The sequence below is a fragment of the Salmo salar genome, chromosome ssa15 (assembly GCF_905237065.1).
Source record: "Salmo salar chromosome ssa15, Ssal_v3.1, whole genome shotgun sequence".
Classification (NCBI taxonomy): domain Eukaryota; kingdom Metazoa; phylum Chordata; class Actinopteri; order Salmoniformes; family Salmonidae; genus Salmo; species Salmo salar.
This window is the reverse complement of record NC_059456.1, coordinates 73741464-73768097: the sequence shown is the minus strand read 5'-3', so window position 1 is coordinate 73768097 and position 26634 is coordinate 73741464. Positions and strand designations below refer to the sequence as shown.

At 41.0% G+C, this 26634-nt stretch overlaps 2 protein-coding genes across 3 annotated transcripts in view; one reads left to right on the top strand and one right to left on the bottom strand.

Moving 5' to 3' along the window:
- The window catches only part of LOC106572152 (N-terminal EF-hand calcium-binding protein 1), a 47330-nt gene extending 40417 nt beyond the window's left edge, over window positions 1-6913 (bottom strand). Inside the window, exon 1 of the mRNA XM_014146046.2 lies at window positions 6602-6913. Within this exon, the coding sequence (XP_014001521.1) occupies window positions 6602-6721 (120 nt within the window). The 5' untranslated portion in view covers window positions 6722-6913. The remainder of the gene's footprint in view (window positions 1-6601) is intronic.
- Window positions 6914-7354: 441 nt separating this feature from the next.
- Window positions 7355-21423, top strand: alas2 (aminolevulinate, delta-, synthase 2). Of its 2 annotated transcripts, XM_014146047.2 has the most exons (10): window positions 7355-7624; window positions 9053-9417; window positions 11148-11240; window positions 11994-12216; window positions 15507-15691; window positions 16597-16776; window positions 17104-17268; window positions 18920-19188; window positions 20121-20283; window positions 20728-21423. In XM_014146047.2, exons 2-10 carry the CDS (start codon window positions 9075-9077, stop codon window positions 20889-20891), a joined length of 1785 nt encoding a protein of 594 aa, XP_014001522.1. In that variant the 5' UTR covers window positions 7355-7624; window positions 9053-9074; the 3' UTR covers window positions 20892-21423. The 2 variants fall into 2 exon arrangements, with proteins under 2 accessions (XP_014001522.1, XP_014001523.1); XM_014146048.2 differs by lacking the exon at window positions 11148-11240.
- Window positions 21424-26634: the final 5211 nt, after the last annotated feature.

The following is a 26634-nucleotide window of genomic DNA, read 5'->3' as shown; positions in this document are numbered from 1 at the left end:
GAGGAAAGTTGGTCATTTGCTAGGCAAATGATTCTTGGTCATTTGCTAGGCAAATGATTCTTGGTAATTTGAGGAACATTGGTCTTTTACCAGGCAACACTGTAATCGAGCTGTTCCGGAAAGGTTGCCTAAGCACTCAACCTAGTCTCAGAGCAAAACGTATTAGATTTTACTAAAATCTGTGCCACTCCATTTAGTATTATATGCTACTTTACGTTTGGTTACATTACATTGCCCTACCAATGTAATAGCGGTCGTACAATATGATACGAATTGTAGGATGTATAGTATCCTACGTCTTGATCGCACCAGTTTGCTTTGACCCATTTAGTATGATATATGACATTTGACTGCTTTAGTATGATATATTACGTTTGACTGTTGTAGTATGATATGCTACGTTAAATTAGGGGTTAGGAGTTAGGTTAACCTCTTACATCTAGACGTTCCGCTAGCGGAACACCTGCTCCAATATCCAATGATAGGTGTGGCGCGAATTACAAATTCCTCAAAAATACAGAAACTTCAATTTTTCAAACATATGACTATTTTACAGCATTTTAAAGACAAGACTCTCCTTTATCTAACCACACTGTCCGATTTCAAAAAGGCTTTACAGCGAAAGCAAAACATTAGATTATGTCAGCAGAGTACCCAGCCAGAAATAATCAGACACCCATTTTTCAAGCTAGCATATAATGTCACAAAAAACAAAACCACAGCTAAATGCAGCACTAACCTTTGATGATCTTCATCAGATGACACACCTAGGACATTATGTTATACAATACATGCATGTTTTGTTCAATCAAGTTCATATTTATATCAAAAAACAGCTTTTTACATTAGCATGTGACGTTCAGAACTAGCATACCCCCCGCAAACCTCCGGTGAATTTACTAAATTACTCATGATAAACGTTCACAAAAAACATAACAATTATTTTAAGAATTATAGATACAGAACTCCTTTGTGCAATCGAGGTGTCCGATTTTAAAATAGCTTTTCGGTGAAAGCACATTTTGCAATATTCTGAGTAGATAGCCCAGCCATCACGGCTCGCTATTTAGACACCCACCAAGTTTAGCCCTGACCAAACTCCGATTTACTATTAGAAAAGTTTGATTACCTTTGGTGTTCTTCGTCAGAATGCACTCCCAGGACTGCTACTTCAATAACAAATGTTGGTTTGGTTCAAAATAATCCATAGTTATATCCAAATAGCAGCGTTTTGTTCGTGCGTTCAAGACACTATCCGAAGTGTAAATAAGGGTCACGCGCACGACGCATTTCGTGACAAAAAATGTCTAAATATTCCATTACCGTACTTCGAAGCATGTCAACCGCTGTTTAAAATCCATTTTTATGCCATTTTTCTCATAAAAAAAGCGATAATATTCCGACCGGGAAAGCGTGTTTACGTACAAAAGATAGAGAAAATAAAAGCATGGGATCCCCTCGTGCACGAGCCTGAGTCTCATAGTACTGTGACCGGCCACTATCCAAACGCGCCAATGTTTTTCAGCCAGGGGCTGCCTCGATATCATTCAGCTTTTTGCCGCCTTCTGAGAGCCCATGGGAGCCGTAGGAAGTGTCACGTAACAGCAGAGATCCCCTGTATTGGATAGAGATAATCAAGAAGGCCAAGAAATGGTCAGACAGGGTACTTCCTGTACAGAATCTTCTCAGGTTTTGGCCTGCCAAATGAGTTCTGTTATACTCACAGACACCATTAAAACAGTTTTAGAAACTTTGGAGTGTTTTCTATCCAAAGCTAATAATTATATGCATATTCTAGTTTCTGGGCAGGAGTAATAATCTGATTAAATTGGGTACGTTTTTTATCCGGCCGTGAAAATACTGCCCCCTAGCCATAACAGGTTAAAGGATTAGCTAACATGCTAAGTATTTGTAAAGCATTTCCAATGTTGCTAAAGTTGTCCGTGATGAGATTCAAACCTGCAACCTTTAGGTTGCTAGACATTTGCGTTATATGCTTACCCATCCACCCAGACCAACCACCCTTCTTTTGTTTTTCGCCATTAAGTAACCTATTGTCATACCAAACTTAACATATCATACTAATTTGAGTGTCCAGGATTTATGTCGGCCAAAGTAATGTAACCTAATGTAAAGTAACATATGATACTAAATGGAGTGGCGCTGATTTTGTCAAATACAATACTTTTCCCTCTGAGACCAGGCTGAAGCACTGCAGGGAAAATATTTGCACAAATGAGGGCCGAATGTTGTGTTAGCACTCTGGTCCAATCAGGCCTTTCATCAAGTGTTACGTTAGTGACACTTCGTCCAATTAAATCAGCTCTATAGCCATTGAAACTCCTATGTGTATTTAAGTCAGTACAAAATCCACTCAAAGACCTAGAGTCCAATGGTTGGCTGAGTGCAGTATTGAGAGCTTTGCACACAGGTTCATAATGGCTACCTATCAAACACACTCGGCTGTGGAGCCAAGACATGCACTGCTGTGTGTCCATTTAAAACAACATTATACCTTCATTCAAGTGAGATCTACTGAGCATCCCATAGTAAATAACTGTCTCAGAAAACACCTAAGACCAGCTCCTTAACTCCCAACATTGTTCAACTCTAGCTTAATGGTTGGTACCCACTGGGCACACACTGGTTGAATCAATGTTGTTTCCACATCATTTCAATGAAATGACTTTGAACCAACGTGGAATAGACATTGAATTGAAGGCTAATGGTTGATATGTCCTGCTAGCTATTTTGGGGTGCCTATAAGGCATATGTCAAACTCATTCTGTGGAGGGCTGAGTGTCTGCGGTTTTCACTCCACCCTTGTACTTGATTGATGAATTTAGAGCACTAATTAGTAAGGAACTCCCCTCACCTGGTTGTCTAGGTCTTCATTGAAAGGAAAAACCAAAAACCCGCAGACATTCAGCCCTCCGTGGAATGAGTTTGACACCCCTGCCATAAGAGTTGAGTTTAATTTCAATTCAGTCCGTTCAGGAAGTAAACTGAAATTCCAAATCCAATTTCCATTGCTTTTCAATTAGGAATATTGTAATTGTAATTAGAATTTCAGTTTGCTTCATGACTTGAAGTGGAATTGACCCCAACCCTGGTGCATATATTATAGGACATCTGAACAGTCCTAAAAAAGGTTGTCTAAGCATCTCACAGTGCAGGTCTCAGAAACCTCCTGCGGACATTTTTGTCCATGTCATGAGGGGCTGATATGGTATCTACCAACTGACCCTCAGACATTCCACATGGTGACAAACTGTGAGCCTGTCCTGCTGATTCTTATCCAGGTCAACAGATTATACCCCAATTTAGGGTTTTAATCACTCACACAACATGAGTCCTTCAGATGGAAATATTAAGCTCGAAACAAAAATGGTGTTGTGCAACATGTCTTGAAGCTTGTTTATCATAAACTCTTATTAGCCTACTCAGCAAAATATAGTGAACCAACCTGGAAACCTTCAGCGCAATGTGCATCACCGCCAATAAAACCAGAGAGGCAGAGGAAACTATTCAATCCGTATCGCGGAAGTTCAGAGTTACAGCGTGATTGAAATTTAAATGCAATGTCCCAGAGTTTGTGGAGGCTGCATTTCAGGTAAATGCTGCATGTCGGCTTAATCACAATTACCTTTAAATTTCCATCACGCAATCTGTAACGCTTCAGCGATCTAGATTGAATAGAGCCCTTAATCAACTCTAATGAGTCCTTTGAGAAGAAGGCAGAATAAATAAGTAGGAACATTTCCCTGCAACACCATACTGAGAGTGCAGCGTCGTTCCCTCGCTAAATCGGAGGGAAAACTAAACGAGGGGGAAAGCAACCACTGTAAGCATCAGGCATAAAGAGTTCCCACATTCACTGGAGGGGGTGTAGTTGATGAAGCAATGACAGCATGTGTCATTCAACTGAACTATTGTTCTGCCAATTGCACATAGGGGAGTGGATCATACACAGATGCATGAAGGCTTACACGTAGAAGTACAAAGGCTTACACACTGAAGAAGGCTCTTTACTGTAGCCAAAATGTCTGTATACAATCCCATCCCCATGTGCAGTGAAAATCATTCGAAACATGGAAAAATGAATCAACTCTTTGCTACATCTTTTATATGCAGACCTAGCCGACAGTACTATTTAACTTTAACATATTTATACTTACTGGTTTTTACACACCTCACTTTTTATTAGTCATTATCCTCATTAGCGGAACCCTAAGCCCCAATTTATTGGATAGTCCCATATAGATTGTCTCTAGTCTACATGTTCAAACGTTCAACAAACTATCAAATGCAACTCTAATGCTATGCAATAAATAGCTTGCTAGTGTTAAGGTTGAAGCAGCAAAATATGACAACTGTGAAAGGGGTGTGAAGACTTTCACTAGGCACTTTGAACTTACTATCCACAAACCCTAAGATATCATTAAAGCCACGCCATTGTAGGCTATTTGTTGAGCTTGGTTTTATTATTTTACTCTTACTGTTGCTGTCATGAAAAAATATTGTTGTTTTCTGTTCTGGATATAAACTGAGACGAGACTCTGGGTCCCTCAGAACTTGCTTCTCCTTTGTGGACATCGCATTAAATCTCTGGTTGTCGATTTCTTCTTTGGTTCAACACAGACTGTAGACTCAACACAAATTTTCTGGATCAATCCATTTCTAACAGACTTTGGCGTTACCGGCAGCCAGGTTGTAAACATCTCCTGAGGTGGTGACAGAATTGACCAGACCACATAAAATGAGGTGAGACAGTTTTGCCTTTTGCATTACTGTGAGGGTTTTTCGGCTTCAACTGCTTAATCTAGCTGGAGAACAATACATGTGTTGATAAAGCAATAACAGCATGTGTCATTCAAGTGAATTGTTAGTTCTGCCAACTGTGCTTTAAATGGTTTGGTCTTCGTCTAGCTGGAGAACATTCAATTAGCAATCCTGTTGGGTTTATATGGTTAGACGTCAAGCACAGATTGTTCTATGCATGTGAACTGCTCAATGTGCACTCATTAGGATACAGTACTGCAGGATAGATAAACACCCACTACCCACCCATAGAAAAGGCCTTTAGGAAATGTTGCTTCTTTTTTGGAGATGCCGTCTCATACATTACAGTGGATTCAGTGAATGGGAGTCGATTGCATTTCGTCCTTTAATGTGCACTTATACTGCACTTACTGCTCCTGTTATTGGCCAATTACCTGCCTCAATGAAATGTGGAAAATGCTCATCTTTCTATCCGATTGGAGGGATATCTGGCTGAGGCAACAAGACAGTGACGCTGTTGAGGGTCATTGGTTACTTACAGTGTCATCTTCTCTTCATCTTATGCTTATTACGTAATTGCCTACAATTAAAATGCACATGCAAAAGTCCTCCATTGGTTACAATATCATGCCTTTCACTTATTATAAGTGTATTTATTATGTAATAGCCTTCCTAAAGGCAAATATATCATCAAAATGCGTATGCAAAAGCTCTCCATCACCTAATTTATTGAAATCATATTTTATTAAGAATTTTCTGTTACTAACCAGATCAGTGTAGGCTACATTCCCCTTAGCATGAACTCTATAAAGAGATTGAACTGGTTTTACTGCGGAAAAGGGACTTGAAGGCAATGGTGTACTGTTGGCTGGCTATTATGCACATTATTCATGACCAATAATTCAGGCCTATCAGAACAGGCTACTCTTTTTCGTTTAGATCGTTAGTAACATTAATAATGAGCATTTTTATGCTGCTGGAGCAAGCATGACCAATCCAAGCCAAAGTCTGGGCAAGATGCCTCAACAGACCATTGTCAATCTAGGACAAGTTAATGGCAGTAAAATCCAAACACTTCAGACATGCAAGGTTTCCACAGTCCTCCTCTTTCCTGTGATCTACAATATAAACATATCACATACATTTTTTTTTACAAAAAGGAAAGCTAAAAAAGAAAAAAAGCATTATGTCAACGATGATCTTGAATTAGTGAATTGGCTAATATTTTATTCATTCATTAATTAATTTATTCCTTTGATCATCCGTTCATTCATTTTACCACCAATGTCATGACCCTTATGACCATGTGAGATCCAACGGTAGGCGAAATGATATGCTATATATATACATATCAGAGCCTAAAGCCGTTTTTTGTTATGGGTCATAAATAACACATCGACCAGATGTGTTAATTGGATGTGAGATTTCGTGGTATTGTTAATAACATCAGATGATTTTCACACACTAATGATCTTTAAACACCCCTCACCTTGTTATCTAATAATTACATGCAAGAGTGCAACAAAGGCAATTTAAAATCATTATAGCATTATTTGATATAATTTCTGTCTTTTTTTTGTTGGTTCAACAGATTAAAGGTAGGCCTACATTAAAATAGATTACTTTTATATGTCGACCTGCTGCATCTTTGAACGCTTTGACAGCTGCCTGGCATATAATATCAAAGTGCATAATGACCACATTATGCACTTTGACCACATGATAACACATTATGTCAAATGATGCGTCATACTCAGTAAAACGCTTCCATTTTTTTTTTTGTTATATATTGACGCTGGATGCAGACTGGGCTACTTACATCTTGAAAGATAGAGATTCCTTGATTTTGGTTCTTCTGCTGGAGCTGCTGCTGTTTCCTGTGGTGGTCATGTTTAGCAGACTGAAGACATATGGTGATCATTTCTGTGCATGCCAGCATTTTGAAAATATTTTTGAATGCAATGTATTAACTCTGAATGAATGACAGTCCTTGGTCCTGGTTATGATGACCGTGGTCTATCCTCTGATGCTGCTCATATGACGATAGGCTACCGCCTCGCTTTCTGTTCGAGGAGGCTGCTCTCCAGTTTGCACATCAATTTGATTTGACAACATAAGAAACTCCGACCCCGCCTTTCCACTGTCACGAGCGAATTGCTATAGATGAAAATATATGTGGAATGCACCATCTGCCGGCGAGCTCTTGTGTAGCTTACAGTTTCTAAGACCAACCTGTCTAATTAACGAGAGCTTTTGAATAAACTGCAATTGAAAAGGAGGACAAATTAAGCAGGTTATGATAATCGTAGAGATACATTATATAACCATATCTATATAATTATATAAAAGTGTTCTATTTAATTATATGATAATGATGTGTGTGAGTGATAGAGAGAGAGAGATGAAAAATAATGAGCACTTTGTCTCGTTGGTATGACAAAATGTTCAACACAAATGTGACATTCGGAAACCACTATGGGCTGGTCTGAAGCTGTATATTATTCATACAGTATATTAAGGTTAAATATACATTGCACAGAAGTGTTTGTTTTTGTATGCCTATATTTCACAGTAATTACACTTTTATTAATTACATCACAAACCGCAGCAATTAGACAAAAAGCATTTGGGCTAGCCTATCCTCAAGTGCATCATGTCTTTTTACAACTTGGTTACTCCCAGTCCCCAGCCTGGCCCCCTACGTGATAACGTATGGGTGTGAACAAGAATAATTTTCGAAGAATATTGCATAATGCTGACAACGTCACTGCCCTAACTTTTGACGACAGATTCATCTCTGTCTATTGCTGTTTTGAAGTTCGTCCTCAGTGCAGGTCAACAGGTAAGATGTTCAGAATTATTCTATTTGTTTGTCCCTATGCAATTTAGCGAGCATAATATTATTGCTTATGATACTTCAAATTAGGCAATTCTACACTTGTAGGCTAAAGGAACCCATAAGTAGACATGCTGTATGTCTATATGGTCGTTGACAGCTAGCCTACATGTTAAGTTCAGGAATGTTAACATAAGAGTTTTGACTGTTACCTAAATAATATATAACAGCCAAATACATTTTATGTCGTGCTTCTCATTTTATCATCTCTAAGTGCTAAAAAAACAACAACAACAACAAAGATATAAAGAAAGCTATAAAAAATGCATACAGAAGATAACCCTAAAACCATAGATGGACTACAGGAATGCACATAGTGTGTCACTTGAATGTGAATAAATGTAAACTGTGTTTGGTCGTTACTCCTCAAGCATTAGGGTTAATGGTTTAGTTCCCTGGGACGTTTGACCGAATAATGGCCTCATAATGCTCAGCTGCTGTGGATCTAGATAGACTAACTTGGAGGTCAGATAACCTCATACCACAAGAATAAACTACAGATCCTGAGAATTGTCTTCTAATCCCCTAACCGCAGACCAGCTGAGTAGCCATAGGGGTCCTATATTCTTTACATGAAATGCTCGTTAACGCTAAGGATTAGTTAGTTCCAAACAAAACAACCATTAAAACAATGAGTGCGGAAACCTTTATTATTATTCTTATTATTACTATAATCTGAAATGGCTGGCTTGGACTTTTTATTAATTAGGATTTATAAACTAGTTTGGTCACGGTGACAGAAATATTATAGGCCAAATATGTCTGTGTTTTGTCATCAAAAATTAAATGACTTCCACGTCGTCTCATAAGATTCGATTTTTAAATACACTGACGCTCACTAACAATCGTCCACAGTCCCAGCGCAATGACGTCTTTTTGTCGGAATCTTGCTTCAGCACCTTGCAGAGCATGAAAAGCGCGCGCCTGCACAGACAAGATAAGCCGCGCCCGCAGGCACACCTATTCCATCAACTCTCTTTATTTTCTTCAAACGTAAATAATGGGCCCCACTGTTCACACATTTCTGAAACAATTTCAAATCACTAAAACCTTATATTGCTGAAAGTTTGATTCAAAGTTTGTTCCCCTCTCTCTTGAACATAGTACCATAGTCCTATATTTCGTTTTAATTTCCCCTTTAAAATGTAAGGTTATGAAAGATTCTGGAAGATGGTGGCAATAGCATTACATAGGCTACTTCAGGACTATTGTACATTAGCCTACAGTGACCTTAAACTTGCCTAAGCCTGTTTAAAAGTACTGTAGGCCTAAACTAGTGTAAATAGCATTTAGCATAGATACAACATCTATAACAAAGTGTCAGAATTGTATGTTTTAAAGGTCTTATGTCCTATGTCTCATGTGTTGATCCAGAGTCAAAACTGCTTCAAGAGCCATGGCCGCTTTTCTTCACCGCTGCCCCTTCCTGAAGTCGGCCCCCAAGCCTGTTTTGCTGAAAACTGGGGCCGCCCTCCTCTCTATGGCCGACCGATGCCCCATGATCGCCCGCCAGATCACTGTTTGTGCCTCAATCCCCAAGGAGAGGAAGACAACCATCCATTCTACCCAGTCAGCAGGCATCCTACCCCTGAGTGTGGACTCAAAGCATCATTTTGCCCAATCAGCAACCCAGGTGGCTGTCTCCATGTCCAAGGGATGTCCCTTTGTCTCCAATCAGATTGGCATGGTAAGAGCGAGCCCTGAGGTTCAGGAGGACGTCCCGACGGATTCTAACCCAGGTAAAGACAACACAATAGTAGTTTATTTGTTTATTTGGATCCCCATTGGCTTTTGCAGAAGCCGCAGCTACTCTTCATGGGGTCCACAAAAAACACAGAACATGACAAATAACAAAACACTGATACACTGATAGACAAGGGCAGACACACACAATTAAAATACAATGATATACAAACAATACAACTAAAAAAGAATACAAACAATACAACAACTAAATAAAATAGTGTGTGTCTGTGTGTGCATGTGTGTGTCCCCTCACAGTCCCTGCCGTTCCATTATATGTTAATAAGTTAATTTAAAGCAGTTAACTCAGATTAATACTTCAAGAGTTCCGTTGAAAGTAAAAGGTTGTGTCTCAAAAAAGTATATTTCCATAGTCAAGGCCTGTCTTACCTATTGTCTCACCTCATCTAACCTGGTCTATACCTGTCTCACCTCACCATACCTGGTCTAAACCTGTCTCACCTGACCTAACCTGGTCTAAACCTATCTCACCTAACCTGGTCTAAATCTATCTCACCTCATCGAATCTGGTCTAAACCTCTCACCTCACCTAACCTGGTCTATACCTGTCTCACCTAACCTGGTCTAAACCTGTCTCACCTCATCTAACCTGGTCTAAACCTGTCTCACCTCATCTAACCAGGTCTAAACCTGTCTCACCTCACCTAACCTGGTCTAAACCTGTCTCACCTCACCTAACCTGTCTAAACTTGTCTCACCTCACCTAACCTGGTCTAAACCTGTCTCACCTCATCTGACCTGGTCTAAACCTGGTCTAAACCTGTCTCACAAACCTGTCTCACCTCATCTAACCTGGTCTAAACCTGTCTCACCTCACCTACCCTGTTCTAAACCTGTCTCACCTCATCTAACCTGGTCTAAACCTGTCTAATCTCATCTATCCTGGTCTAAACCTGTCTCAACTGATCTGACCTGGTCTAAACCTGTCTCACCTCATCTAACCTGGTCTAAATTTGTCTCACTTCATCTAACCTGGTCTAAACCTGTCTCACCTCATCTAACCTGGTCTAAACCTGTCTTACCTCAGCTAACCTGGTCTAAACCTGTCTCACCTCATCTAACCTGGTCTAAACCTGTCTCACTTCATCTGTAGGCCGTCATTGTAAATAAGAATTTGTTCTTAACTGACTTGCCTAGATAAATAAAGGTTAAATAAAAACATAAAAATCTCTCATCAACCCTCAAACAGGAAAGACTGGCATGCATGTTGTTGATGTTAGTTCTGTGTGTGCAGTTAAGGGCAAGGCAAGGTGTGCTGCTCTGTTTTGAGCCAGCTGCAGCTTTGCTAGATATTTCTATGCTGCACTTGACCCTATTACCGGACAGTAATAAAGATGGGACAAGACCAGATCCTGAACAACTAGTACAGTAGATTTTTGTGTCAAAAAATGTTGATATTTTTATAACAGACATACCCTTCCCCATCTTCACAATAACTTTGTCAATATGACTTGACCATGATAATTTACCATCTAATGTTATACCTAGGAGTTTAGCAAACACAGCAGACACACTTTGGTAGACACAAACAACAAGTCCAAGTTCTAAACACAGTGAAAAAATGTACACTTGCCCCAAAATCCTATTAAAACCAGCATCACTGAAGACAAAGAAACAAACTGGGGTAAAAATGGACGAACATAGCATAAATGAGAAATACTTTACAGTATAGTGCATACTGTTATACCCCTGCTCTCTGTCACAGGTATGAAAAGTTCTCTTTTGAAGGAACTCGAGGACTCCATCATGGTGAAGTTCCAAACCCCCAGAGTGTCCCACCTCCTGAAGGACAATATAGGTGAATCAGTTCATAAGACCAGTGTGACTCGTTTGCATTGACTCAATCAGAGGATAAGTTGCACTGTAGTTCTACAATAAATTATATTGACATAATACAGTATATAACTCGGAACTGTTTTCAGTCACACTTCATATTAAGTGGTAATTTGATACCAGTTTAATGATTATTGCATTGACAGGTACTGTGTAAATACATTTACACAAGTTGTATTACATACAACTTATCTGTTTGCACAGCTTTTAAATTGAACGGATTACCAAGTATAGGCCTACTTACAAGCGCGTAATCTCATGCAATAATTATGCACAGCGAAATGAGGTTCAAATGCAAGCAATTTGAGTTGATTTAGAAATGGGCTCCCGAGTGGCGCAGCAGTCTAAGGCACTGCATTGCAGTGCAAGAGGTGTCACTACAGTCCCTGGTTTGAATCCATGCTGTATCACATCTGGCTGTGATTGGGAGTCCCATAGGGCGGCGCAGAATTGTCCCAGCGTTGTCCGGGTTTGGCTGGGGTAGGCCGTCAATGTAAATAAGAATTTGCCACATTCAGGTATCACTACTGGTATGTAAAGTGGGACCCAATTTTCTTTTCATTCAATGGATAAATGATGATTCATTCTTCATCATATTAAAGAAGTTATTGGATCTAGAATCACATGTAACTTGAGAAACTATATGAATGTCTTTTGAATAATTTTAAGTCTTTCACAAAATAATTTGCTGACACTATTATACTTTTAACCCCTACAGTGGGCCCCAGTTTCGACTACGATGGCTTCTTCGACAGGAAGATCTCTGAGAAGAAGAACGACCACACCTACCGCATCTTTAAGACAGTGAATCGGCGCGCTGACGTCTTTCCCTTTGCCGAAGACTACTCCATGGCCGGGCGGGAAGGCTCCCAGGTGTCTGTCTGGTGCAGTAACGACTACCTGGGCATGGGAAGCCACCCCCGGGTCCTCAACGGAATTCAGTAAGCCAGACATCAAGATTCTTTCTCAATTCCTCTTTCCTTGATCCTCTCACATCCTCTCTCCTCAAAGCGCATTGGAGAAGGGGAGGGAGTTTGGACCTTCTCTTCCAATATGGTTGAGAAGGAGGCGAGGAGATTGGATGCAAGGAATCACAGAAAGACAAATAGAGACTGAGCCCATGATGTAGTGCAAAAAGACCAAAGACTAAATTCAACCGAATCAATTCCTTAGATATTCAATTAGATATTCTGTTTACATGTATGGCTCATCATACTGCAGTACATTATATTCTTACGCTACCCCCAGAAGAAAAGCTTAGTCTAGAAACCAACCAGTTCAATGTTCAAGAAAGTTCAAGTACTGCTTTATAAAGTTCAAAGCAGTTGACCGTAGCAAGGGCTAAACTAAATATTGAACAAACTCGCTGTATTAATGACAAAATGTTCTGCATTAGACAAAAACATTACGAGTATGGTAATAAACCAAGCTCCTTGCCTATCAATTGAAAAAGGAAAAATCCGAACGCAAGATTAACGCTATTAGTTTACAGAATAACTCAGTCACCTATGACCCAATTTTTGCAATCCAACTATTCACCTCATGAATTACAATCATATTTAGACAGCAGTTCTCTCCCAAAACTATCCTAACCAGCGCTTCTGTTTCTCAATTATCCTTTTACCCTTGAGGAAGTGTTTGCAGCAATTAAATCTATGCCTAATAATAAATTCCCAGGCCCAGACGGCTTTCCTGGTGAATTTTACAAGCAGTTCTGGCCAGAACTATGTCCTATATTTACATGATAGATTACTTTTGTGTTAAGGGAATTTTGCCTTATTCTATGAATATACCAGTAGCTTCTATCAGTGTCTTGCTTAAAAGTGGGAAGGGCTCATTAGAATGCTCTTCTTTCAGACCGATAAGTTTGTTGAATTTTGATTACGAAGTGATAACTAAATTGATAGCCAGAGGATTAGAGGCTCTATTACCCTCGCTTACCCTGATCAAATGGGATTTATTAAAAACTGGTATTCATCGGACGATGTTAGATGATGGTTTGATGTTATCAACCATTTAAATGAGACTCCTTCTATATTGTTGTCATTAGATGCTGAGAAGGCGTTCAACAGAGTTGAATGGAATTTCCTTTTCTCTGTTTTGCAAAAATGTCATATGGGTGCTAATTTCATCAAATGGGTCAAAGTGATTTATACCATTTTCAGAGCTATGGTGTCCACCAATGGTTTAAGGTCACAAGAATTTCCCCTGAGTAGAGGGACCCGGTGAGGCTGTCCTCTGTCTCCCATTCTTTTCGCGATGGCCGTCGAACCGCTGGCAGAGTCCAGACGTTCTAATGAGTGTTCCATAGGTCCCCTTATTGCAGATCAGGAACATAAACTATCTTTATATGCAGATTATATTGTATTGTATGTTGTCAATCCAGTGAACTCCATTCCACATATCGTTGATACTAATGCCTAATTTGGCTAATCTACAAGGCTAATCTTATCAATTCTAATGCCTGTTTGCTAAATAGCCAGCTAGCAGATGAGTTGAGTTTGATCTGTCCCTTTTCTTGGAAACCAAATGGATTCAAATATTTGTTCTAAAGAATGATCTAAATGTATGAAGACCTGATTTGTTGGTGCAGTCTCCCAGTAACTATGATCGGAAGGATAAACATAATCAAGCTGAATTGTCTTTCCAGATGTAATAATTTATTTCAAATGTTGACCTGTTATTTACCTTATTCTTTTTTTATTATTATTTAAAAAATAATTGTATCAAGGTTTTATTATTGGTCAGCCCAAACTCGCAATTTGATGTCTTGGACTTTGGACAGACACTATGGGTTCAGATTGAAGCTCAATTTAGCCACCTTTTACCTCTAAAGAATCTTATGTTTGTGAATCGGGTCCAGCATATTTGTGATAACAAGAAGACCTTTACTATGTACAACACATGAATGGCATGAGCGGACTGTACAAAGTACTTAGGTATTTCAAACACGTATTCTATACTTGCGTCTATCTCTTGTAATCCTGACCTGCCTAATGTGATATCAAAGGTCGACCTCTATAGGCGATGCTTGCTGGGTCTTATGAGTTTTGCTGACCTGTTCCATAGTGGCTAGAAGACAATGAAGTAATTTATCGAAATCCGTAATGAATACAACATCCCTGGTACGGATTATGTTAGATGTCTTCAAATCCAAAATGTTTTCCTTATGATTATTAAAGAAGGAGAGCTGAGATCTCAGTTGTAAGAAGTTGAAGAATGAATAACCACATCTATATCTATCAAAGGAATCATTTCTAAGATGTAGTGTACATTGTCAAGACAATGGGAATCCGCCTTTATCCCTCTTTAAAGGATGTGGGAAAACGATTTAGGTATGGAATTTGATGAGGAGGTATTGCTTGAGATCTGTAATAAGATACACTACCCATTTACTAGTGTGAATATTAAGGAAACAAACCAAAAAGTATTTTTCACGTTTTATTTTACTCCTATTAAAGTAAATCATATGTTCCCAGACACCTCAGACCGGAAAAGGAACCTTTTTGCACCAAAATAATTTGGCAATGCAATAAGCTAATGGATTTCTGGTGCTCTATTCATACAGGCACTCAGATTATTTTATATATTGGTAAAATCTCAAACCCTTTACCTCCTTAATCACATTCCAAATATTAAGCTTGACTCAGACAAGGTTGTTGATAGCTATTTCATACTTTGCAAAGAAATGTATTATTGTGTGTGGGAAAAATTAAAACCCACCCACTTTTCAATTGTCGTTAAAATAAGTTGCAGATTTTTTGCAGTTAGAAAAAATGACAATGGACTTACAGAATCGTGGTCCCACATTCCTAAAAGTATGGTCTCCTTTACTGTCCTTTATTGGAAAAAGCTTTTAAAAGGTATTCGTGCAGCCTGAGACCCAGCAAGTATCCTTGTTTCATATAAAGAAGGTGGGGGGTGACGATAAAAATAATAATTGTACTAGTTTATCTAAAAAACTCTGAAAATATAAATGTATTATGAAATTGTATCAGCTGCTATTTGTCACCAAGTTATAATGCTAACTACACATTAACTACATTTTCTGATGATAATTGTACCAGCTGCTATTTGGTATTTGTTATATTTATACTATTAAAACCAATTTGTCTTTATAATTGTTATGGGGAAGAAAAAAAAAATTCAAAACATACCTTCTTTGATGTGTTGGAGCTGAGGTTATTGTAAGATGTGATATTTGACTGTGATTCTTCTTGTATTATCTCAGGGATGCCCTGAGTAGGCATGGCGCAGGTGCAGGAGGTACCAGGAACATCTCTGGCACCAGTAACTTCCATGTGCTGCTGGAGAAAGAACTGTCCCAGCTCCACCAGAAAGACGGAGCTTTGGTATTCTCATCCTGCTTCGTGGCCAACGACTCCACCCTCTTCACCCTGGCCAAAATGCTGCCAGGTTAGCCTAAACCCAGGGCCCTCCCGGGTCTCCAAGCTGAAAGTCAAACGTTGACAGAGGATGAGAGGTAGCATGATCCAGGATCTGTTTGTGCTATCTTGCTAACTTGTGACAATGACCATAGGAGTTGACAAGATAGCAAAACAGAGGCCTCCTGGGTGGTGCAGTGTTCTAAGGCACTGCATCGCAGTGCTAGCTGTGCCACCAGAGATTCTGGGTTCGAGCCTAGGCTCTGCCGCAGCCGGCCGTGACAGGGAGGCTCATGGGGTGACGCACAATTGGCCCAGCATCGTCCGGGTTAGGGAGGGTTTGGCCGGAAGGGATATCCTTGTCTCATCGCGCACTAGTGACACCTGTGGTGGGCTGGGCACAGTGCACACTGACCAGGTCGCTAGGTGTACGGTGTCTCCTCTGATACATTGGTGCGGCTGGCTTCTGGGTTGGATGTGTGCTGTGTCAAGAAGCAGTGTGGCTTGGTTGGGTTGTGTTTTGGAGGATGCATGGCTCTCGACCTTCGCCTCTCCCGAGTCGCACAGAGTTGCAGCGATGAGACAAGACAGTAACTACCAATTGGATACCACGAAATTGGGGAGAAAAAGGGGTAAAAAAATAAAAATACAGCAAAACAGATCTGGGACCAGGCTACATTCCAAAATACATTAAATACATTATTTGTACTATAATGCACACACTCTATCATTTCAATGAGAAGAATAGTCAATATTAGCATTTCATTCTAATCAGAACTTCAGCATTGCTTTCAAGGGCAATGTGGTCACATTAGTGGCACCAATCTACATTCCAAAATACGTTATTTGTACTATAATGCACACACTCTATCATTTCTGGTAGACATAGAATTAGAAGCTCATTCTGCCTTGTGGGCTCTCTGCTTTGAAATACAGGCTGTGAGATCTACTCTGACATGGGGAACCACGCTTCAATGATCCAGGGCATAAGGAACAGCGGCGCCAAGCGCTTCATCTTCCGCCATAATGACAGCCAACACCTGGAGGAACTGCTGAGTGGCTCCGACCCCAAGACACCCAAAATTGTGGCATTTGAGACCGTGCACTCCATGGATGGTAAGTGTCATGAAATGGGCTACACAGTCATGTTGCATGTTAGTTTATCTTTGGTTGTCTTTCATAATATATATTTTGCTAGGGGTTTGTGGTGGTTTAACATGAGATAAGCAAGCAGTATTATTTACTTGTTGCTAATATTTTATCTTACGTCCTCTCATATTAATATATTAAGTTCTAAAAATATAATATCCCAGTCAGTGTTGATTTTGAGTGCTACACATTTCATAATTCTGTATTGCTTAGTGCCTCTGTAATAATATCCACGGTCTCTCAGTTATTTACAGTAAAAGGTGGTACATCCTATTTCATCTCACTCGCTCTCAGGTGCTATATGTCCCCTGGAGGAGCTATGTGATGTGGCCCATCGCTATGGGGCCTTGACGTTTGTTGATGAGGTCCATGCTGTGGGCCTGTATGGAGCCCATGGGGCCGGTGTGGGAGAGAGAGACAACATCATGCACAAGATTGACATTGTCTCTGGAACCTTGGGTAAGAAATAAACAGGTTTGATAAGAGTGTCTATGTTTTATGGATTTGTTGTTGTTTTTATAAGTGTATTTTGTACCATGTTGTATTGCATTTTATTCTGTACTATTGGTGCTTCCTCTTGCCCATGGCTCACCTAAAAAAGAGATTAATATATCAATGGGAATCACCTGGTTAAATAAAATAAAAATAAATAAAATAAACAGATGTGTCTACTGTAACAAGGACAGTTCTTGACTAGGCCAACGAGGGACACCAGTTGATTCCCACTTATTTCATTTGTTTTATTTCAAGGATCTAAAAAATCCTGGATTTGCTACCACAAACTGAAGTAGTAATATGTGTTTATGAATTAATTGAATTATACACACTTGCAGTGAAGCAGGTTCCATCATGGCTATAACCATGTAGTCTCTGTCTGTCTTAGCTTGTCTCAGAGCTAGGGAAATGCCCCTCACAGCAGAGATAGATTTGATTGAGCCAGGTGAGTCTCCCCTGGAAGAGGTCCCATTTAACCAATTAATGCCAATTAATAACAGATTTTTACATTGTCAGCTCAAAGATTTGATCCAGCAACCTTTCAGTTACTGGCCCAACACTCTAACCACTAGGCTACCTGCTGTCATCAGGCACAAACTGACATTTATATCGCTGACATCGCAGTAACAACTTTCATCATGCTCTGGTGTTGGCTAACGGAGGGAACGGCAGAGGCTGCAGGCCAGGGGATATACATATCAGCTGTGGAAGTGCTCCCACACACCCAGTCTGGTCATACTGATAAGTCTCTCTAGGAGCAGTTTCTGTGAAAAGTTGCATCTTATGCATAGATCTAAGGTCAGCTTACCTTCTCTCAATCCTAACCTTCACCATTTGAAGTTAGAACTCGATATTACTTCAGATCAGCGCTTATAAAGGCAACCTTAGATGACAAGGTGGTATTAAGTAAATCTAGTCTTAGGCCTACTTATTTCAGAGTATGTGGTTGTCAATCTAGCTAGGTCACATTGGGGTCACATTCAAACTTGATCAACACTATTTGAACTAGGAATACTCCATCGCTCCCAAAATCCAGTAATAGTGTACACTAACTCCAATAATCATAATGGTTCATTGTGATTTGAAGTGTGTTTGTTATAATATAATATAAGTTATAGATATTGTATATGCCTTTTATTGTATATACAGTACCAGTGAAAAGTGTGGACACACTTACTCATTCCAGGGTTTTTCTTTATTTTTACTATTTTCTCCAGTGTAGAATAATGAACTTTCAACAAGGCATACCTGTTAATTGAAATGCATTCCAGGTGACTACCTCATGAAGCTGGTTGAGAGAATGCCAAGAATGTGCAAAGCTGTCATCAAGGCAAAGGGTGGCTACTTTGAAGAATCTCAAATATAAAATATATTTTGATTTGTTTAACACTTTTTGGTTACTACATGATTCCATATGTGTTATTTCATAGTTTTGATTATTCTACAATGTAGAAAATAGTCAAAATAAAGAAAAACACTTGAATGAGTAGGTGTGTCCAAACTTATGACTGGCAATGTATACAAATCATTCCATTTGATAATGATTTATTCTTCTTCTGTTTCTTCTGTTTCTTCTTTTTCTGTTACTTCTTCTTCTTCTTCGCCATTGCTGCAGGTAAAGCCTTTGGCTGCGTGGGGGGCTACATTGCCAGTAGTGCTTCCCTGGTGGACACGGTGCGCTCCTTCGCTGCAGGTTTCATCTTCACTACTTCGCTGCCCCCCATGGTGCTGGCTGGGGCCCTGGAGTCTGTGAGAGTCCTGATGAGCTCCGAGGGCCAGGCGCTGCGCAGGGCCCACCAGAGGAATGTCAAACACATGAGACAGCTGCTCCTGGAGAAAGGACTGCCTGTGGTCAACTGCCCCAGCCACATCATCCCAATAAAGGTACTGTAAGAGATTTACACTGCTACTACATCATTTGTGTTGATAAGGAGACAGGACGAAGACGGTTGGATATGTTGAGCAGAGAATTATGGGTACTGTAGTACATGTTCTATTACTAGTACAGCGTTAAGATCAGTGGATACCCTAGCTATGTCACTCCAGTTATGAGAGTTACTGTGTCATTACTAGGGCCCTGCCTTTTTCTCAGCTTCTTGTTTCTCTGGTAGTTTTGTCCTCCTGCACCAAGACATAGATAGTTCCTTCTCTTGACACCTTTTAAAAAAAATGTTTTAAATCATCCCATCTTGATAGTTGAATCATCTCAAATAATGATCTAGTTGCCACAAATTAAGCTTCTAAGCATGTGGATTGTCTGTGCACCTCTCATTTAACTGGGTCATTTCCATGACTAAAGGGATATAACATTTCTAGAGATTAATTATCTGAGTTAATTATCTGATGTGTTAATTATCTAATGAGTAGGAAGGTTGTGAAAGTGCCTGAAAAAGCCTGCAGTGACACCTTGAGTATAGTTGTAAGTCGAAGATGTCATAGTAGGCCAGGTAGTGGAGAAAAAGGCCCTAGTCATTACTACTGTGTGCAAGAGGTACTGTATTATACCAGCTTTGTTATTCCACTGGTATACCTACCCCAGAAACAACATGTAATCTATTATCAAAATATTTGACCACTCAAACTACCTCTGTAGCCTGAGTGCCAGTCTGTTTACTGTATGCTCTCTTACAAACCCTTATTGTATTCCATAAGGAGTTGGCAAGAGAGCAGAAACAGACTGGCACCCAGGCGGATCATTCTATACATGACAGTGATGCAAGGATGTAATTTGAACCTGTTTGAGCACAGCACACTAAGTTCATTATCGAGATGATAGACTGTATTTGTGTGTGTGCGCATGCATTGTCATCTCTCAGGTTGGTAACGCGGAGCTCAACTCCAAGGTGTGTGACATCTTGCTGGAGCGACACAACATCTACGTCCAGGCCATCAATTACCCGACCGTAGCCCGAGGTGAGGAGCTGCTGCGTCTGGCTCCCTCCCCTCACCACAACCCTGCAATGATGGAGTACTTTGTGGGTGAGTGACCAAGCCATCTGCTGCTACTGCTCTGACAGGGTTTCCCGTAGAACTGGCCTGTGTTCAAGCATCTCAGAGTAGGAGTGTTGATCTAGGATCAGGTCCCCCCTGTCTGTATAATCATATTCATTATGATCTAAAAGGCAAAACTGATCCTAAATCAGCTCTGAGACTCTTTGTGAATACGTCCAGTGGTGTTCAACCCATTAATGGTCAATGGTCATATTCGACACATCAGGGGGTACGGAGAAAAAAAACGACCAATAGTATCCTTCCTCAGTTTATTCAGTGTATTCATACAAATGTGATCCCTGAATAACCTCTGAATAGACTTAAAATAAGATACTACAGCAAATACTACTAGCTGTGTTAGCCGTGACTCACGTTTCTTTGTGTTTGATTGACAGAGATTGATTGACTCACGTTTCTCACTTTGATTGACAGAGAGGCTCGTGGAGGTGTGGCAAGAAACGGGGCTCCTTCTGAACGGGCCGGCGACTGTCTCCTGCACCTTCTGTGACCGCCCACTGCACTTTGACCTGATGAGCGAGTGGGAGAAATCCTACTTTGGCAACATGGAGCCTCAATACATCACTGTGTCCGCATAGTACAAAACTCCATTCATTATACATCATTATCATCACATAATTGCTCTTATTTCATACCAGGTTTCATTCAAACAACGTACGTACATATTATGTAGACTACACATTTTAATCTTATCTCATTCGCTATTTATTTTCTGTGTTAATTGTTTCTAAAGTAACTTGCTATCCCCAAAATATTTAAGATTACATGCATAATTCCGTGAACTAAAATGTGTGCCCCTTTCACATAGTGACTTAAAACGTAAAACCTGCACATGGGCACTTTCTAAAATAACTATTTAATCTCAAGGTGATATTTTGGATAGATTTCTGTATCAATTGTCTTGTACTTTGGTCACCCGTAATAGTGAAAGACCACAATCATGAGTTGTCTCACTGATATGTCATTGAAGCTGAAAATATGAAATAGAATTACTATTCAACTTGAATGTAACAAATTGAATGTAAAAATAGCAATACTGCTGTAGAAGTGATTTGGTATATTACACAGGAATTCAAAAATAAATAAAAATGAATTGAAATAAAACAAAAAGTGTGTGTAGTTGCATCTTTTGAAAATAGTTTACCATCTTACTAGTTCTGTAGTAAAATAGCTAAATGTAATTACACAGCAATAATTTATGCTACTTGTTTGTTCCTTTGGCATTTTTTCAAACAAGTACCACATGGCAATATAAGGTACCAGGTATCAATATTGTGTTGAAGTATTGTTCTTTGTAAGCACCAAGGGATACCCATTGTTTCCACATAATTTTCTATTAAAATCCAGGAACAATATAAGTAACAGAATAGTCACATATTACACATTTATTCCATAACTTTTCCATGTCTACAAATAGTAATGGCTACAAAATACTACCCAAGGGAAACACAAGTTATTCTATTAGGCCTATCTTTGAATAAGATACACTACATAATCATGGGCATTAATATGGAGTTGGTCTCCCCTTTGCTGCTATAACAGCCTCCACTGTTCTGGGATGGCTTTCCACTACATGCTGGAACATTGTTGCAGGGACTTGCATCCATTCAGCCACAAGAGCATTAGTGAGGTCGGCACTGATGTTGGGCAATTAGGCCTGTTTGGTGGGGTTGAGGTCAGGGCTCTGTGCAGGCCAGTCAAGTTCTTCCACACCGATATTGACAAACCATTTCTGCATGGACCTCGCTTTGTGCATGGGGGCATTGTCATGCTGAAAAAGGATAGGACCTTCCCCAAACTGTTCCCACAAAGTTTGAAGCACAGAATCGTCTAGAATGTCTTTGTATGTTGTAGCGTTAAGATTTCCCTTCACTGGAACTAAGGGGCCTAGCCTGAATCATGAAAAACAGCCCCAGACCATTATTCCTCCTCCACCAAACTTTAGAGTTGGCACTATGGATTGGGGCAGGTAGCGTTCTCCTGACATCCGCCAAACCCAGATTCGTCCGTCGGACTGTCAGATGGTGAAGCATGATTCATTACTTCAGAGAAAGCGTTTCCATTGCTCCAGAGTCCAATAGCGGCGAGCTTTGGAGCACTCCCTCCGACGCTTGGCATTGAGCTGACTTTGCTTCCAGAGGCAGTTTGGAACTCGGTTGTGAATGTTGCAACTGAAGACACACTTCAACACTTGGTGGTCACATTCTGTGAGCTTGTGTGGTCTACCACTTCTCGGCTGAGCCGTTGTTGCACCTAGACGTTTCGAAATTCACAATAACAGCACTTACAGTTGACCGGGGCAGCTCTAGCAGGGCAGAAATTTGAAGAACTGACTTTTTGGAAAGGTGGCATCCTATGACGGGGCCACATTGAAAGTCACAAGCCTGGCCTCCACACACTGCAGGGCCTTGCCTCGATGGAGCGCCAGGGCCCGGGTGAAGTCATCGGGGGCAGGCCCCTCACAGGAGCACAGCACCAGGCTGCGGCCTCGCTAGCACAGGTCCTCGGCCCAGATGTGCAGCTCCTCTGGGGCTCGGCAAGCAGCGTCGAAGGGGCCCCCATGGCTCTGGATGACCCAATCCAGGTCAGCCATGGCCTGTTCATGCAATTCAAGCTGGGTGAAGCAAGAGGCCCGTTGGCACAGGTACTGTGGTTGGAGCTCGCCCGCCGCTCGCACAGCCACGGTCAGGAGAGCAAGGGCACTCCCTGCTTCCTGGGCTGCTGCCTACAGTAACACAGACAGATGTGTTAGTACGTATTATGATGACAGTTGACTGTTTTGTCTCGTAATAAGAGTTAATTGTGTTTTCTTGTAGTAAGAGTTGATTGCTTTGTCTTGCAATAAGAGTTTATTACTGTGTCTTGTAATAAGAGTTGATTACTTTGTCTTGTGATAAGAGTTTATTGTTTTGTCTTGTAATAAGAGTTGATTACTTTGTCTTGTGATAAGAGTTGATAACTTTGTCTTGCGTGAGATGAAAAAAGTGATTATAAAACGGTTAGTTCAGACCAAGCAATCTGATTGGTCGATAGGTGTTAGTTGTCCTTATTATTTGTCCTTACATGTTTCATCTTGTAACTAGTTAAATAGTTGTCATGTATTTGGTCTTACTTGTGCCATGAGTTTCCTGTGACTCGGGGGAATGAGGCTCAGCAGGAAGTCGAGAGTGGAGGGTTCTTTTTCGGCCAGCCTGCCAGCCGCCCTGCGGTAGTTCTGTTGCCAGGCCTCCATCACGTCTATCCTAACCTGAGCTGCAGCCTCCCAGGGTTCCTGGCCAAACACCTGAGTCAGGTAAACTCTTGCTGCTTTCATCTCACCTGGTTCAGAGAGGCAGATATTACAAAACAGTTGCATGTACTAACTGTGCACAGTCCAGCAGACGTTTTGAACAAAACCTTCATAAAAGTTAATCTGCTTAAATAGTGGTGCCCATACTGTGTCATCTGCAGAGCAGAACAGGACAAAGGCCCAATCCCAAATCGACCCATAAAACCTGAGCCCTATGCACTTCTGGAGATCTGAGATAACTTGACAGGTTTAAGGTGTAATCATAGGGCATATGGTCTAGGGAATATGGCAAATTAAACAAAACATAGTATCCGCTGATGAAAGATAAGGGAGCGTCCGTTGGCCAAGTGCCAATGATCTCACCTTTGGTCAGTAGTATATCCACATAGAGGCAATGCCATCTGGAGTCTCGGCAGTCTGTCCTCATCAGGGCTCCTCCAATTAGAAAGGCCTGTCGTAACGTTGTATTGATTAATGTGACAACTGCTGCTCATCGAATGATTAACGGTTTATAATTACGTGATTAAATTAATCAGGTAATTATTAACTCAGTAACCTGGGGCACCAGGGAAAGTTTTGGCTTTATTGAGTTTCTATTTCCCAAATTAACTCAAAGAATATCAGAATATCGATTTTACAATAGTCGCTAATTGATTAATTTCCTCTACAGTCTAATTCTGATCGGCGCTTAATGCGGGAATCTGCACAAACCCGAGTCTCACTAAATAAGTCCGTACCACACCAATTGAGTTGATTATTTATTTACTAACAAGCTAAAATGATAATATAAGATATACATACTCAAACACACAGTTGAGGCTATTGATTAGAACTTAGCACAATGAAACAGGTCCCTAGCGAGCCAACACAATATGACACGTGTTACACAAAATGGGGATTTCAAAAGAGGGAGAAAGAGAGAGAGTGCACGAGAGAAAAGCACACTTGGGTACATTTGTCAACTATGCTTATTTTAACCCTAACCTTGCCCCGAACTGCCGCTCTTATGGGTCAGAATACAATGATGTAATTACGTGTTGAAGGTCTCCGATGGAGTGTCTCTTCGTGGACTCGGTTCTGACTTCTCTGATGACGGCACGTCTTCGGTTACCGGGTGTAACTCTCTGTTTGTCCACACAATGTCAGTGTCCTTTCTCTTAGGGGTCTGTTTCCTCGCCTTTGCTCTGAAAAGGGTTTTCGGAGGACGGCTAATCAGCCGTGGAGATGGTTCCAGCGTGGGAATGAAAGCAGTGTAGCCACACGATTCCTTGGAGAGTGGTAACCGAGTGGTCCTGCTTGAATTCACCCTCTTAGACACAGCTACTCATCCGTAGCATAGATTGTAAAAAGGTTCCTTTGTCTTCTTCACCCTCGTGTTGAATTTTGGGTTACAACTAATTCGAACCTTGGCTGCAGCTCGTGGTCACTTAGTCTGATGTTACTTCTTAACTCAAATCAAATCAAATGTATTTATATAGCCCTTCTTACATCAGCTGATATCTCAAAGTGCTGTACAGAAACCCAGCCTAAAACCCCAAACAGCAAGCAATGCAGGTGTAGAAGCACGGTGGCAAGGAAAAACTCCCTAGAAAGGCCAAAACCTAGGAAGAAACCTAGAGAGGAACCAAGCTATGAGGGGTGGCCAGTCCTCTTCTGGCTGTGCCGGGTGGAGATTATAACAGAACATGGCCAAGATGTTCAGATGTTCATAAATGACCAGCATGGTCAAATAATAATAATCACAGTTGTCAAGGGTGCAACAAGTCAGCACCTCAAGAGTAAATGTCAGTTGGCTTTTCATAGCCGATCATTGAGAGTATCTCTACCGCTCCTGCTGAGAGTTGAAAACAGCAGGTCTGGGACAGGTAGCATGTCCGGTGAACAGGTCAGGGTTCCATAGCCGTATGCAGAACAGTTGAAACTGGAGCAGCAGCATGGCCAGGTGGACTGGGGACAGCAAGGAGTCATCATGTCAGGTAGTCCTGAGGCATGGTCCTAGGGCTCAGGTCCTACGAGAGAGAGAAAGAAAGAAAGAAAGAGAGAAAGAGAGAATTAGAGAGAGCATACTTATATTCACACAGGACACCGGATAAGACAGGAGAAATACTCCAGATATAACAGACTGACCCTGGCCCCCCGACACATAAACTACTGAGGCTGAGACAGGAGGGGTCAGGAGACACTGTGGCCCCATCCGACGATACCCCCAGACAGGGCCAAACAGGAAGGATATAACCCCACCCACTTTGCCAAAGCACAGCCCCCACACCACTAGAGGGATATCTTCAACCACCAACTTACCATCCTGAGACAAGGCCGAGTATAGCCCACAAAGATCTCCACCACGGCACAACCCAAGGGGAGGCGCCAACCCAGACAGGAAGACCACGTCAGTTACTCAACCCACTCAAGTGATGCACCCCTCCTAGGGACGGCATGGAAGAACACCAATAAGCCAGTGACTCAGCCCCTGTAATAGGGTTAGAGGCAGAGAATCCCAGTGGAGAGAGGGGAACCGGGCAGGCAGAGACAGCAAGGGCGGTTCGTTGCCTTTCCGTTCACCTTCACACTCCTGGGCCAAACTACACTCAATCATAGGACCTACTGAAGAGATAAGTCTTCAGTAAAGACTTAAAGGTTGAGACCGAGTCTGAATCTCTCACATGGGTAGGCAGACCATTCCATACAAATGGAGCTCTATAGGAGAAAGCCCTGCCTCCAGCTGTTTGCTTAGAAATCAGGGTCCAGAGTAACGCCGAGGTCCTTCACAGTTTTATTTGAGACGACAGTACAACCATCAAGATTAATTGTCAGATTTAACAGAAGATCTCTTTGTTTCTTGGGACCTAGAACGAGCATCTCTGTTTTGTCCGAGTTTAAAAGTAGAAGGTTTGGAGCCATCCACTTCCTTATTTCTGAAACACAGGCTTCTAGCGAGGGCAATTTTGGGGCTTCACCATGTTTCATTGAAATGTACAGCTGTGTGTCATTCGCATAGCAGTGAAATTTAACATTATGTTTTCGAATGACAT